Raw genomic sequence first — 14,491 nt, forward strand, 5'->3', positions numbered from 1 at the left:
ACCCTTATGTGTTTATTAAAAAAATGCTCAAGTCAGTGTAAAGTATAAAATGCACACCCTAGCAGCTAAGAAGTCAACCACAATAGAACATGTCGCCTGCACGTTTGCATCAACGTCATCAGAAGCTTATTTAGCAACAACATCCTCCAGACAGCAACCAGAGGAAAAAGCCCTTCTTGCATATTCTATTAGTGCTTGATTGCCCAGGTGTTATAAGCTATCCTGTAACATGTACTTGAGCTTGGTTTGAAATGAATTTGGCGCCTTGTGCGCCTCTCCCTTGTTCAAAAAAAAAAGACAGCAACCAGAGGAAAAACATTCGGAGGGCTAACATAGCACATGCATTAATGGCGACCAAATCACCACTAACCGAAAGATCAGTACCAGCATGTATCACCACGCTAATGGGAAGATCAGGACGCTTCAGTTGCAGTAACATAGAGAAAAACATCGATTTCTAAGACCACAAGCACTAGTGACAAGCAATGCTCAAGCTTGCTTCATCTGATTTGTGTTAAAATTCGCAAGCCAATGCAGAAATCCTACAAAAGATAAGCTTAACTGACGACCTCTATATTTTTGGTGGTAACTGGACTGACTACTTTTTTCTTCCTAATAAAGGATTAAACCCTCGAATCTATATGGTTGGTCAGGTTAGTGAATCGTTAACCACATCTGAGGATTACTGCCGCGATCTCATCTCAGTGGGACCAAAGCAGGTTGCTTTTACAGGCCATAGCCACCTCTCGGGGGCACAGGAGCAGGACTGCCGTTTAAGCTCAGCTTTGACATGTCAACTGTCTGCCAATTGATTGCTGATGGGTCTGCTCCAATTGAGCCCGGCTCAAAGCAAGAAGTGACACTCCTGCTCCTGCGGTGACGCACAGAGATCTGCTTCAACCTCTCAGTTTCCTTCTTCAAGAAATGTGTTTGACCTGCAAAAATGCATCATAAGCTTTCAAAGTGAGATTGCATATGAATCATCACAAAATAAAATCCCTAGCACTTACTTCAAAGATGTTAACTGAGGTGTATACAGTTGACTATGTACCGTGCACTCCCGCACTCAGAGATTCCAGTGGATAATAATAAACTAATATGGAAATAAAAAATGCCACTAAAAGTTAAGATTTTCATGTGGTATCTTCGAAGAGGAGTTGTGCTAACTAAAGGCAATTTTGCTCGATGCAACTTGCAAGGAAGCAAGTGTAGCTTCTGTACTCATGATGAGACAATCAAACACCTCTTCTTTCAATGCAAGTTTGCACGTTCAACATAATCTGACATCCAAATAGCATCCAATTTGTATCCGCCGACAAGTGTTGCCAATATCTATTGTCATTGGCTTGATGGAATACCAAATACATTTAGTACGCTAATTTGGGTGAGAGCGTTAGCCTTACTATGGCCGCTTTGGCTATGTAGAAACGATTGTGTCTTTAATGGCAAAATCTCTTCTCCTATGCAGGTTATTTACCGTTGTATGCACTGGCTTTGTATGTGGTCTACGCTGCACCGAACGGAGTACCAATCGCTATTCAAGGCGGTGTGTATGCGGTTGGAGAGGGTGGCCAGGGAGATTTTCACCCAACATGGGTGGCAGCATAATCTCCGGATCGGTCCACCTTCTCCATCGACATAGGCATAGTTTTGGTCTCATATGACTTTACTGTTGCCAACTTGTCATTTTTATTTACTTTGCCAGACTTTTGTGTAGTGGCTGTGTGCATCTTAGCTATGCACAGGCCGGGGTTAGCTCATTATGATTTGTACCCGCTTGATAATAAAAGCGCCATTTGTCAAAAAAAGGACTTCAACCGATTATCAAAATCAGAAACCATATCAAGTACAAACTGATCGACGATGCAAATTTGCTTTGGCTTCAGGATAAATTTAATATTAAAAGAATAGCCCTGGCACTGAATGTGATTCTCAATTTAGTTTAATTTGGTTCATCATTTCAAAGCTGACCCGATCCATGTTAGGAGAAAATTAGAAAAAGAAAATGAGAGCAAATATAGAAACAGATTAAAAGTTACTGTTTGCAGGCTGCAAGAAAATTTTAGCTCGCTTTCTCCCTATAATAAGAAGATTTCAAAGGGTGGCACAATCCCTCTATGCTACTTGCACAATGTTCTCTTTTTTTCTTATTCTTTTTCACATTAACATCAGGCCCGAATAGAAATTTGATTATATTACACTTGGTTAACGATTTGTTCTTGTCAATGGGTACGGATCTCAACATGAGCACTGCAAATCAACCGCAAACAGACGGTCAGACCGAACGGGTGAACCAGTGTCTAGAGATCTATCTGCAATGTTTTATGCACTCATGTCCGAAGAAGTGGTCTAAATGGCTTTCTTCAGCTGAATACTGGTATAAACATCGGATCATGCATATATGGCAGTCAGTCCATTCAAGGCTTTGTATGGTTATACACCACGGGAGTGGGGGGGTGATGCCATGCACAACAGTGGTGTGATGTCATTGTCTGCGGTAGGCATGACAGCGTCTTGAGTTGGATAACATAATATGTGTAGGCATCTTCGTGTGAGTGTGAGCTGTGTAAGATGCGTGTGGCGATCTCAAATCCCAGGTCATAACATCTCCTCTCCTCTCCGCTCCACTCTCTCCGATCTCAAATCCCAGGTCATCTCATCTCATCCCATCTCCGCTCCCTCCCTCCCTCCCTCCCTCCCTCCCTCGGCACTGGATCAAGTTCAGGAACAGATCATGGTGATGAATCAACGGTTGGAGGAGCATGCGCTGTGTCATCCAAAGCCCAGCAGGAGCAGGTGCAGCAGATCCAAGCGAAGTTGGATCTCTCGTTGCTCTCGCTTGGCCAGGTGCAGCAAGATCACGGCCAAGTGATGAGTCAATTGTAGTCGTCGCGGTCGCAGTTGATCAAGGTCCCAGATCAGAGTGCGTCGAGCATTGGGGTTGCCAACTCCTACCCAGCGAGCGCCTGCTTTTCCATTGGGACCATCAGTGGCTCCGCCGCCACCAGCAGTACCACCACCGGGTAAGGTCCTTCACGTGCCCCCAACACCCATAACTGTGGATCTAGCAGAGGGGTGAGAGGGAGCGGGGCGGCGTTCCTGGTTACCCAAAATGGAGTTTCACCGTTTTGATGGTGCTTATGCAAGGGTCTGGGTTGATACTTGCAACACTTCATGATGTATCAAATTCCAGCTGGGTTTTGAGTGGTGATGGCAACCCTGTACATGCCTGACAATGCTTTCCACTGGTATCAGTCGCACAAGCAATCCACTGGGTGGCATGATTGGGATAAATTTGTCCAGGATGTATTGCAAGAGTTCAATATGAATGTACACAGGGACAAACTCCGTGAATTGCATCAGTTAAAGCAGACGTCATCAGTGGCAGAGTATAAACACTTGTTTGATCAGTTGGTGTATCATATCGAGCTATATGACCCTGCTGTAGGAGGCCTGATGTTGGCTAACCAATTTACCATGGGACTCAAGAGGAGCTCATCGGCCATGTGGAAACACAGCAACCATTGACAGTTGCTCAAGCAGCCACTTATGCTATGATTCAGGAAGGGGTGATGGAACGAGCTAAGTTTCAGAGTAAACAGAGTTCTCGGAAACATACAGCAAGTGGTTTCAAGCAGGATTACAGAGCTAAATATGGGCCAGGAGATTTATGGAAGACCCAACAGTTGAAGGAGTATTGTAGAGCTAATGGATTGTGTTTAAATGTGGAGAAAAATATTCTCCAACGCATCAGTGTGCTGTTCAAGCTCAGTTGAAAGCACTGGAAGTCACTACAGCTGATACCCTTTTGTCGGATGACCTATTGTCAGCAGTGGCAGCCATGGAAGGCCAAACACCCAGAGGCCCATTTTGTTTCTCTTCATGCTCTGTCTGGCTCTGAAGACTCCAAATGTAGTATCAAGTTAAGAGCCTTGGTAGGTGATCAAGTGTTTCTTCTATTGGTGGATTTAGGTAGTTCACAGTGTCCTGAATAATGCCATGGTGGACAAGTCTCCCCACTTAATGCTAAAGTAGCAAATGGAGAAATCCTGACATGTTCCTCAGTAGTCAAAGAATTCGGTGGATGCAGGGCCATAATTACACACACCCTATGAAAGTATTGGACCTGGGAGGCTATGATGGAGTTTTAGGCATGGACTGGTTATCTCTTTTCAGTACTATGCAATGTGATTGGAAACAAAAATGGATAGAAATTGTTCGTGAGGGAGAGACAGTTAAGCTACAAGGAGTGTTACCAGCCAGCACTGATAACATTAAGGAAGTCTCCATTGAGAAAGTGTACAAGTGGCACAAAGGCAAATGAGTTGTGGGCAACAGTTCTGTTGGACTCCTCTGACAAACTCAAACCTTCTCAGAGATACAAGTAATTCAAGCACTGTTGGACAAATTTTCAGGAGTTTTCCAAGCACCTTCTGCCCTCCCGCCTCACAGAAAGCTTTGAATCATGCTGTTTGCTTACTGCCAAGTACACCTCCTGTTAACTCCAGGCCATACAGGTACTCCCCACATCAGAAAGATGAAATAGAAAAACAAGTTGCTGATATGATCCAGGCTGCTACAGTGATTCCCAGAGAGTCCTTTTGCTTCTCGAGTTCTATTAGTGAAGAAAAAATATGGTAGCTGGAGATTGTGTGTGGACTACAGGAAACTTAATATGGTCACAATCAAAATATAAGTTTCCTCTACCTGTGGTTGATGAATTACTGGATGAACTAGTTGGTGCTAATTACTTTTCCAAGCTAGATTTGCGCAGTGGTTATGTTCAGATCCACATGCTTCCTAAAGATGAGATGAAAACTGCTTTTAAGACCCATCATGGCCATTTCCAGTTTAGGGTTATGCCATTTGGGCTCACTAATTCCGCTGCCACTTTCCAGTGTTTGATGAACTTCATATTTGCTAAATACATGATAAAAGTTGGTGCTTGTTTTTATGGATGACATCCTGGTATACAGTCCAACCTTGGAAACTCATTTGCAGCATCTGGAAGTAGTGTCTGAAACCTTGCAGCACAGTCGGTTGTTTGCCAAGCTGTCCAAGTGCATCTTTGCAACCAACCAGTTGGAATACTTGGGGCATATTATTCCTGACAGAGGTGTTTCTACTGATCCTGATAAAACTGAAGCTATGAAAATGTGGCCAGTCACAACTTCAGCCACTGAATTAAGGGGTTTTCTGGGCTTAACAGGCTATTACAGAAAGTTTGTTAAGAACTATGGGGTGTTAGCCAAGCCCCTTACTCAGCTACTGCAGAAAGATAAACAATTTGTTTGGACTTCTATGACTTGAGAGGCCTTTGAGACATTAAAACAAGCCATGTGCACTACACCAGTGTTAGCACTGCCTGACTTCTCTAAGCAATTCTCTATTGAAACTGATGCTTGCCAATCTGGAGTGGGGGCAGTGCTTTCTCAAGGACACCCTATTGCACTTTATAGCAAAGCCTTGGGAGTCATTAATCAGAAGTTACCTATATATGAAAAGGAGTTCTTGGCCATCATTGTGGCTATTGACAAATGGAGATCCTTTACTGAGAAGTCCTTTTGTGATTAAAACAGATCACAGAAGTTTGTGCCATTTGGCTGACAAATCCTTGGTGTCTGAACTTCAAAAGAAAGCAATGACTAAAATGATTGGGCTTCAATACCAATTCCAGTACAACGAGGAATGTATGAGAAACTGAGTGCACAATAATGGGTAACTGAATAGGATATCCTAAATTTTGTAAAGTGCAGCTGCGCTTTTTAGACTTAGCGGGTGCACACCCATACGCACCGTCCGATGAAATCAACTATGCACTTTAGATAATGTAAGGCTACTCACAAGTCGTGGTAGAAAATTTGAGGGTAACACTAGGCTACTTGGCAGTCATGGTAGCGAACTTACAAGAGCACTAGGCCAACTGACATCATAAAAACGAACTGAATTGGTTCGCATAGCACTGAAGTTGGTCCCTATAGCACTGAAGTTGCTCGGAGAAAAAGTTCGTCGAAACATACCAACACAAGATCTAGTTTCGAAGAGATCGCTGTGAGGACTCCAGTGGTGAAAACAGATATCAATTCCAATGCTCAGACTCCAGTAAGCAAAAAAGGGAATATAATTAAATGTGCCGACCAGTTTGGCTGATGAGATGAGAACGTGGCTTGGGAAGATGAGGGAATCTTTGACAAGGGGACCACGTGAGGCACACGGGAATATAGTTTCCTTTTCCAGATGCAGGAGCTGGCATAGGTATAAAAAACATTCATTTTCCGGTGTGTTCCACGGATATCTAGCCAGAAATGTTTGCTGGCTAGACGTGTCCATAGGATATACAGCCTATATCGAATCATCATCTATTAGCTCCATTAAATAGCTGGCCAGTCTTATGATCATAAGTTCATGTTGGATTAACTATAAATGTAAACGACATGCATAACCTAAATCAAGGTCAATTTTCTCATAAACAATGCCAGCTATAACTTGCTAAAGAGCAAACAGACCCAGACATACCATCCTTCATTAGTTTTGCCTGCTGAAGACTAGCAATCTGTCTCCTCAGTTGCTTGTTTTCTATTGATAGAGCATTGCGAAGCTGGAAATGAGATGCTACTCTTACAGCCAAATCAGCTCCCATGATCTAAAAAAGCAAAAGCCAAACTTATTGTCATAAAGAAAGAACTATTATTAACATTCTCCGTAAATATATAACATGCAGTGTCACAAACTTACCTGAAGAGAGTCAACAGTTCTTTCAAGATCAGCAATGTATTGAAGTTTCCGGACCCTAGATCTTTGGCCTGATCGCCTGCAGAAATGTGTGTTACAGTATGGTGTTTTTTTTTCTTCTCAATGTAAAGAAAATAATATACCAATACAAACTAAAGAATGAACCCCTATCTCATCTTGCATTGATAGCTTAGTAGTTTTCTGTGGCCATTGGCCATGTAAATCCCTTGATGTACATATTCACCCCTTATTTTCAAATATAGTGTGACTGTGTGAATGTTCCCTGCTGTCTTCAGGTAAAAGAAAACACTTCCATGTATGGAATATAAAACAGACGCATATGAATAGATATTATAAATTCCAAATGGGCAATTTCACCATGCGAAGACATCAAACTCCTTGTAGCGTTATTTTAAGCCGAAACTGTGGGGACGCCCCAACATTAAAATTATATTAAAAAAGGAGAGAGATGTACAAGGAAGGGGGAGTGTTGAATATAAAGAAAGAGTGGTACAAAGACTTAGCCAAGGCTGTCTAGCCAAGAAATAAGAGCAGGTATGCAACTGTCCTTCATTCCATAAGAAAGAAGGAAAAGGCCCTTTTTGGAAGGACAAGGAGCCTAGACTAGGTCTAATATTGTCAGACCATTTCAGATTTCTCTGTTTCCAGATGTTACAGGCAGCCACAGCAAAGGCTTCCATGAAGAAAGGCTTATCAAAAGAGGCTTTGGCAGATGAAATCAGGTTCTCCATGCCAGCATCACATTGGGGGGAGAGGTTAAGGGTTCTCTAACAAGCCTTGCTTAAATCTATAATTCCAGAAGAGATGGTCCCCATACTCAGGGAGCCCTTCAGCGCAAAGGATAAAATTGACACCATCGCCAAGGTGAAAATTTCTACTCTGAAGCATATCATTGGTGTTGATAATAAATTGATCTCCCCAAAAAACATGGGACGCACGCCCTTAGCCGATCCTCAATTCCTCGTGCACGTCATGTCCTACGGCCAACACAACCTGGACTCCTAGTTGACCAATTACAACTTGGTCATCATGTTTATATGTTATGTAGACCTTTACAAGGAAAAATACTACTCTTTTGCTAGGTAGATAATTAAAGGACTCACGTAGCACTACTAAAGAGAAAGAGGCCCAATTAAATAAATATGGAAACTACCTTAGAAAATCCCATCAAAGCCTTTAGTCCCAAACAAGTTGGGGTAGGCCAGAGGTGAAACTCATAAAGATCTCGCGGCCAACTCATGGCTCTGGCACATGGATAGCAAGCTTCCACGCACCCCTGTCCATAGCTAGTTCTTTGGTGATACTCCAATCCTTCAGGTCTCTCTTAACGGACTCCTCCCATGTCACATTCGGTCTACCACGACCTCTCTTGACATTCTCCGCAAGCTTTAGCTGTCCCCTATGCACTGGAGCTTCTGGAGGCCTGCGCTGAATATGCCCAAACCATCTCAGACGATGTTGGACAAGCTTCTCTTCAATTGGCGCTACCCCAACTCTGTCTCGTATATCATCATTCCAGACTCTATCCTTCCTCGTGTGGCCACACATCCATCTCGACATACGCATCTCCGCCACGCTTAACTGCTGAACATGTCGCCTTTTAGACGGCCAACACTCAGCGCCATACAACATTGCAAGTCGAACCACTGTCTGGTAGAACTTGCCTTTTAGCTTTTGTGGCACTCTCCTATCATAGAGAATGCCAGAAGATTGGCGCCACTTCATCCATCCGGCTTTGATTCGATGGTTCACATCTTCATCAATACCCCCATCCTCCTTCAGCATTGACCCCAAATATCGAAAGGTGTCCTTCTGAGGCACCACCTGCCCATCAAGGCTAACCTCCTCCTCCTCACACCTAGTAGTACTGAAACTGCACATCATGTGCTCGGTTTTAGTTCTACTAAGCCTAAACCCTTTCGATTCCAAGGTTTGTCTCCATAACTCTAACTTCCTACATACCCCCGTCCGACTATCGTCAACTAGCACCACATGAGGAACAAGAAGGAAAAGAAAAGGAAAATTAGAAGTCAAATCCATTTTACTACTTCTAGATACTTCTACTCCTGTCTAGTATTGCTTGTTTTCCTAGCATTAGCCACTGTTTTCTAGAGACTTCTAGCTATGGCTAGAATGCCAGACCTTAAGTAATGTTTTCTGGAGTGTCCTAGGTATAAGTAGAAGTTGAGGTGTGAAGGCTTTCCAAAGCCTATAAATAGAGGACCTCACCTCTAGTTTGTAACCAGAGTATGTACACCAGTACCTATAAATAGAACTTGTTGTTCTTATCTAATATCTCAGACTAGATCTTGTGCTCCAGGAGTTTTGGATTAAACTCCTGCTACCATATTGGCCTATAATTGCCTCTAGACCGATATGTAGCACAACACGGTGAAGTAGTTCCTTCAACACTAGTGTTGTACACTTTGTAGCAGCAAGGTGAGTTGTTCCTCCACAACCCTATGCTGCTTCAGAGCCCAAGATAACTGAGTGAAAGAGAGCTGCTTATAGTATTAAAAACGCAAAAGGGAAATATACTAAAATGCACAATGTTTACATGATTGACTTGTCACATTAGAGGCAACACCATGAATGTCAGATGAAGTTACTTACTTTTCAAAAGATGTATAGCACAAGAAAATAGTGACCAAGAAAAAAAAAGTGTGCTCACAAATATATGATATATGGATATACAAATAGAATAGACATGCATCAAAGATTTTCTGTAATATTGTTTTGAATTGCTTGATCCTGATATTAATAGAGAATGTGACAACATGAACAGAAGGACATTACTACTATTTGTATCTACATCTGACACTGACAGTTATCAGTCTTGAATTAGCAGAGGTAGCTCTAATCACTAAAGGAAGTACTAATCAAATTTTCATCCCCTGAAATAAGTCTGCAGTTTATACAAATAGATAAAGAATTCTGCAGCTATTTATTGACGCGAGACTTCAACAACCCAAGGTCAAGTATTACAAGCACAGGAACCTGTTGCTACCACTGTAGTCATGGAATAGGTACAGTAGTGAATTTTAAATACACAGAATAGATCCAAACTTGGAACGACTTGTGCTAACAAGATCAGATAAAACTAAATTATATCTGAGGGCTGGGTACTTACGGAGACAGGGCTCAGAATTTTCAGTGTTGCACAGTAAGATGTACGACATATATTTATTTTCAGTGTTGCACAGTAAGATGTACGACATACATTTTGGATTAACATTTAATTTTGTACTGTAACTTATGTGTTATCAGGCAGGCTATTTTCCATCCTGATTAGTTATATAGCTAAGAGTGCAAAGTCTACCTTTCACTTCCTTGAAATACTTTCCAGCATTCTCACTGCAAATACAACTAATATTTTTGTAGTTGTACGATCATATCCTGTAAGAACTTGGACCTTTGAAAACATTAGAAGGTGCTCCAGTAGAGATTTCAGGGACAGAAGTGTACCTTTTAAATGACTTGTCTTGATCTAGATGGTTTACATCATCGCATGCATCTCCTTTTGCATTGGCCACATTGCCATGCAGACTGGTTGACGGGTCAATGGTCAGGTACTGCAAGGGGTTGCTAGGGACATTCTCCAGGACAGCATTTACAATGGAACTCTCTGAACTGGTCAGCCTACACTTCTGTCTTGGTGAATTTGGACCATACACACAGCTAACTTCAACCCCCAAATCACTTTCACCCCTTACAGCAGCATCCAACGAGTCCCCGGTCTCACCTGCTGGTTGCAGATCCGCCTCCTCAATCGGAAAAATTGGGCTCTGAATTGTCCTCAGCGCATCCAAGATAGCATCAGAGTCGCTACAAGCTCTCCTAAGAAGTGGAAGGTTTGGCATTTTCCCAGAATCTGCAAGGAGATCATCTAGCCAACACGGTGGTTCACCAAAGAAAGGATCCTCTGATGGAAACCTGCAGCTCTGTGTGAACAAGCTGTCATCTCTTCCTGTGATTTGAGGACCCAGAGGCGGGCAGCGGGGAGGAAGATGTGGCGACCGAGACATGATGAGAAATACAAGCTGGTGATACTGTTCTCCGTTTCGTTCTGCTATCTAACTACAGCCCATCCAGCAGACACTTCTCCGTTCTGTGCATTAGCGAAACCAGCAATGGATGAGCACATGAAACATATGAGAAGGAACACAGAAAACATGCACGAAATCAAGGCGCCCTCGTAAGCTAAATTACGACATGCACTTTTCCCCGTTACAGAAAAATTATCCATCATGTACTCATATAACTGAACAAAGGGAAACTCAAGACAAGCATGAACAAGAATTGGCCGAAATTAAGTTTTTGATGCTACATTCAGTTTCTCCATCAAAAAACGACCAAAATGAAATTTAATCTTCAAAAGCACAGGCCTATGGTGCTCGACTGAAACGAATGCATCCAGAAGGGGGTGGGGAATAATCTAGGAAACAAAATCGGATTCTGCAAGGCGAACATCAACGTTCCAAGAGGGGAGCGGGGATTCAGCTCGACACCCGAACCCTACGCGCTGGGGAAACGAGTTACTGCTATAGAACCGGCGCCGTTCTACACGATGCACACCCAAACTTTCTGGAGGTCCGTGGGGTTTAACTACTGCTCATACCTCAGAAGACAGTGGTTAATCGCGGACGGGCAGCGACGCGCTGAGGTAGAACGGGAACGACTATGGCGGCGGTACTGACACTAAGCGCACGGTGGAAGCCCTAGGGCTCGGAGATACTTTAGAGGCGCATTGGTTGGGATTTGGGGGGCGAAGATGAAGGAAGGCGGAAAGAGAGAGAGAGGAGACGGTCTAAAAATATATATTTTTTATTCTAATATATAAAAAGTCGGATATTCTCCTTGACTCGCGAGAGGTTGTTTGGTTCTAGAACTAGTATTGCCACATTTTGTCATATATTTTTGTCAAACTTGCTTAAGGTTAGTTCATCAAAATGAGAGTCACAAGTTGGCAAGACTAAGGGAATCTTGCCATATTTTTTATGTCTATGTTATGTGGGGCCCAAGTGTGGTTTGCTTAAGGTATGGCTTGAACCAAACACTCATCTAAGTTGGTCAAACTTGCCTAACCTTAGGTGTGGCAATCTTTGACAAATCTAGACCATCCAGATTGATGAAAGCAAAGAGTATTCCACCTTGTGTTCTTTGTTATAACTCACTAGATGATCGTATTGTGTTCGATTATTATAGTTATATTATATTTATAAAATATAGTAAATAGCATCATAGAATGGAAATTCTCATTCATGTTTGCAGGCTGAGGTGGAACTTCTTTTATACATGTTGCATGATGAGATGATACGCTTGCACGTTGAGAGAAATATATTAGTTAGACTGCCTATTACTCTTGTAAAGAATGCTGGAGTATCCGCCTCATGGGGCATCGGCGCGCGAGGATGCCCTGTGTGTCGTCCGTTCCACGTGCACCTTTCTATCTGATCTTCACGGGCGCTCGGCACCCGGTCGACATTATGACTCCCAACCAACAAACTACACCATCTACATATTCCTGCAACACTTTGTTGGTGTTGTGGCTCTCGGCGGACTCCTTTGCTATGGGAGTAGACACGTCCTCGTATCCAAGATTCTTCCGTACATGTCACAGCTTGTGCAGGCGTCGTTGGTCGGACTCTATATTTACAAATTGCTTTCACATCCAGAAGTATGAGACGAAGGGAGCACCGAGCTCTCTCAGAGTTTAGCGACTCTCGGTCGTCGGATCTGTTTCCTGATGTGTTTTCGGTCGTCGGATCGAGCTCCCGGATCACCTCGCCGTCGGATCGAGTGATCGCCCCTTAGCAATGATTAGTCCCACTCCCTGGCTAAAGATCTCGTGTCACCGCGAGTAATTCTCCGAGCCCGCTGAGGGCATTTCCGACATTTCGCCTGGGTGGGAAAATATCCAATACCAGCAGGGGGACAGTGTGCGTCGGTCTCGAACCCTAGTCGTTGCCCAATCCCCGCGGGCCTCTCTCCTCCACTCCCCATCGCGCCCTTCCTCTCCACTCCCGCAACCGACGGCGAGCTCTCGCCCCCTCCCTCTTCGCCGAGCTTTCCACCGCCACTACTCTACCCTCTCCATCGCCGGGAGGAGTGTGCAGTCCGCCGGTCGCGTCGCTTCTCCGCAGCCACCACCACCCCTCTCCTTCCAAGCCCGTGGAGATGACGGCGCGGACGGTCGGGGTGGTCGGGTGTTGCGCTGCCCGACGGGCCGGCGGCTGCGTCAACCTGTGGCTAACGCCCGTGTCCGTCAGTCGCGGGGCCAGGTCGCCAGACACGGCTCTCTTGTCCCTTCCTCTCTAATCACCTTCGCCGCCACCTCATAGTTCTACCCTGTGGCGAACCGTAGCCACTGCAGGTCCGCGGTGTGGCTGCTTGATGGCCATCAGCGTTGCTGGCCAGGCTCCACCTCCGCCTCCTTCCACCCCCTTCCACACCTGGATGTGCCACATGGGGGAGCTCGCGGACCTCAATGACGGCGACCTAGAAGGCTCCCTCCCGACGTGCTATAGGACCTAGACGGCCAAGGTGCACCCTCTTCCTTCCTTCCCCATCCTGCAAGTCCATAATTTGCAGCAATGTCAATGCTAGCTACTCTCCTCTCATGTGTCGCTGCTTCCTTGGGTAGATCCAACCTGTTTCGCACCCGACCACGGGAAGGGGAATGAGATAGAGGGAGCGTACGGCAGGGTGGACAAGGAGCTGGATTTCAGGCGGCATGTTCCAGTATGGGGTGCTTGTTTGATAGGGTGTCAAAAGTTGAATTTTACTTCTTCGGGTCTCTGCATTTTTTAGGAGCTCCAGAATGTTGATTACCTTGTGGGCATGAACTGGTAGTTTGAATATTTTGTTGACCATTCGTGCTTGATGCTTGTGTACCTTTCATAGGCAAGGAGCTGCATCAGAGCAATGAAGGTTGTTGGAGTGGTTGAGGCTTCATGTGACGCTATATTTCAGGTTGTGATGAGCATGGACACCACCCACTTTGGGTACATTTTTTGTTGTTTTGACAAATGAACTCATTGATTGTGTGCTCCTACTCTTTTTCTCTTGTTATTTAAGGTGGTACTGGAGCTTCCACTATGGTAGCCTGGTGGAGGAGATCGCCGACCACGCCACAATATTGTATATAGGCTACAACCGGATTGGTTTTCAGAGCGTTTTTTTATAAAGGGCGATTTTATTATCTCAAATGTAGCATCAAGCGGATACAAAACATTATGAGTAACACCCGGCCTCTGCTTAACTAGGATGCACACAGCCAAACACTAAAGTTTAACACTAGAAAAAGTAAGAAAACCGACAAAACGACAATAGTAGTGTCCTATGGACCAACACTTTGCCTATGTCGAACTCGGCGGTGGATCGATCCGGAGGTTATGCTGCCACCCATGTTGGGAAAAAACCTCCATAGCCGCCTGCTCCAACCGCGTACACACCGCCTTGAACAGCGATTGGTGCTCCGCCTGTTGTAGCATAGACCACGTATGAAGCGAGTGCGTACAACGAAAAATAACCTGCAGAGAGAAGCATTTTTGTCATTAAAAATCAAATCGTTTATACATAGCCAAAGCGACCATAGTAAGGCATACCCCCCCATCCTTATTAGTGTTTTGAAACTATTTGAAATTCCATCCAACCAATGACCAAATATATTAGCAATACTCGTTGGCGGATACAAATTTGACGCTATTTGGATGACTGACCATGTAGAACGTGCAAA

The 14,491-nt window shown here is 44.2% G+C and overlaps 1 protein-coding gene across 1 annotated transcript; it reads right to left on the reverse strand.

Moving 5' to 3' along the window:
• Window positions 1-340: 340 nt before the first annotated feature.
• On the reverse strand, window positions 341-11,564 carry LOC123127525 (uncharacterized). Its single transcript, XM_044547253.1, has 5 exons — window positions 11,372-11,564; window positions 10,219-10,861; window positions 6,736-6,811; window positions 6,517-6,643; window positions 341-935 (listed from the first exon to the last, which is right to left on the reverse strand). Exons 2-5 carry the CDS (start codon window positions 10,776-10,778, stop codon window positions 727-729), a joined length of 972 nt encoding a protein of 323 aa, XP_044403188.1. The 5' UTR covers window positions 10,779-10,861; window positions 11,372-11,564; the 3' UTR covers window positions 341-726.
• Window positions 11,565-14,491: the final 2,927 nt, after the last annotated feature.

Source organism: Triticum aestivum, chromosome 6A (genome assembly GCF_018294505.1).
Source record: "Triticum aestivum cultivar Chinese Spring chromosome 6A, IWGSC CS RefSeq v2.1, whole genome shotgun sequence".
In the NCBI taxonomy this organism is placed as follows: domain Eukaryota; kingdom Viridiplantae; phylum Streptophyta; class Magnoliopsida; order Poales; family Poaceae; genus Triticum; species Triticum aestivum.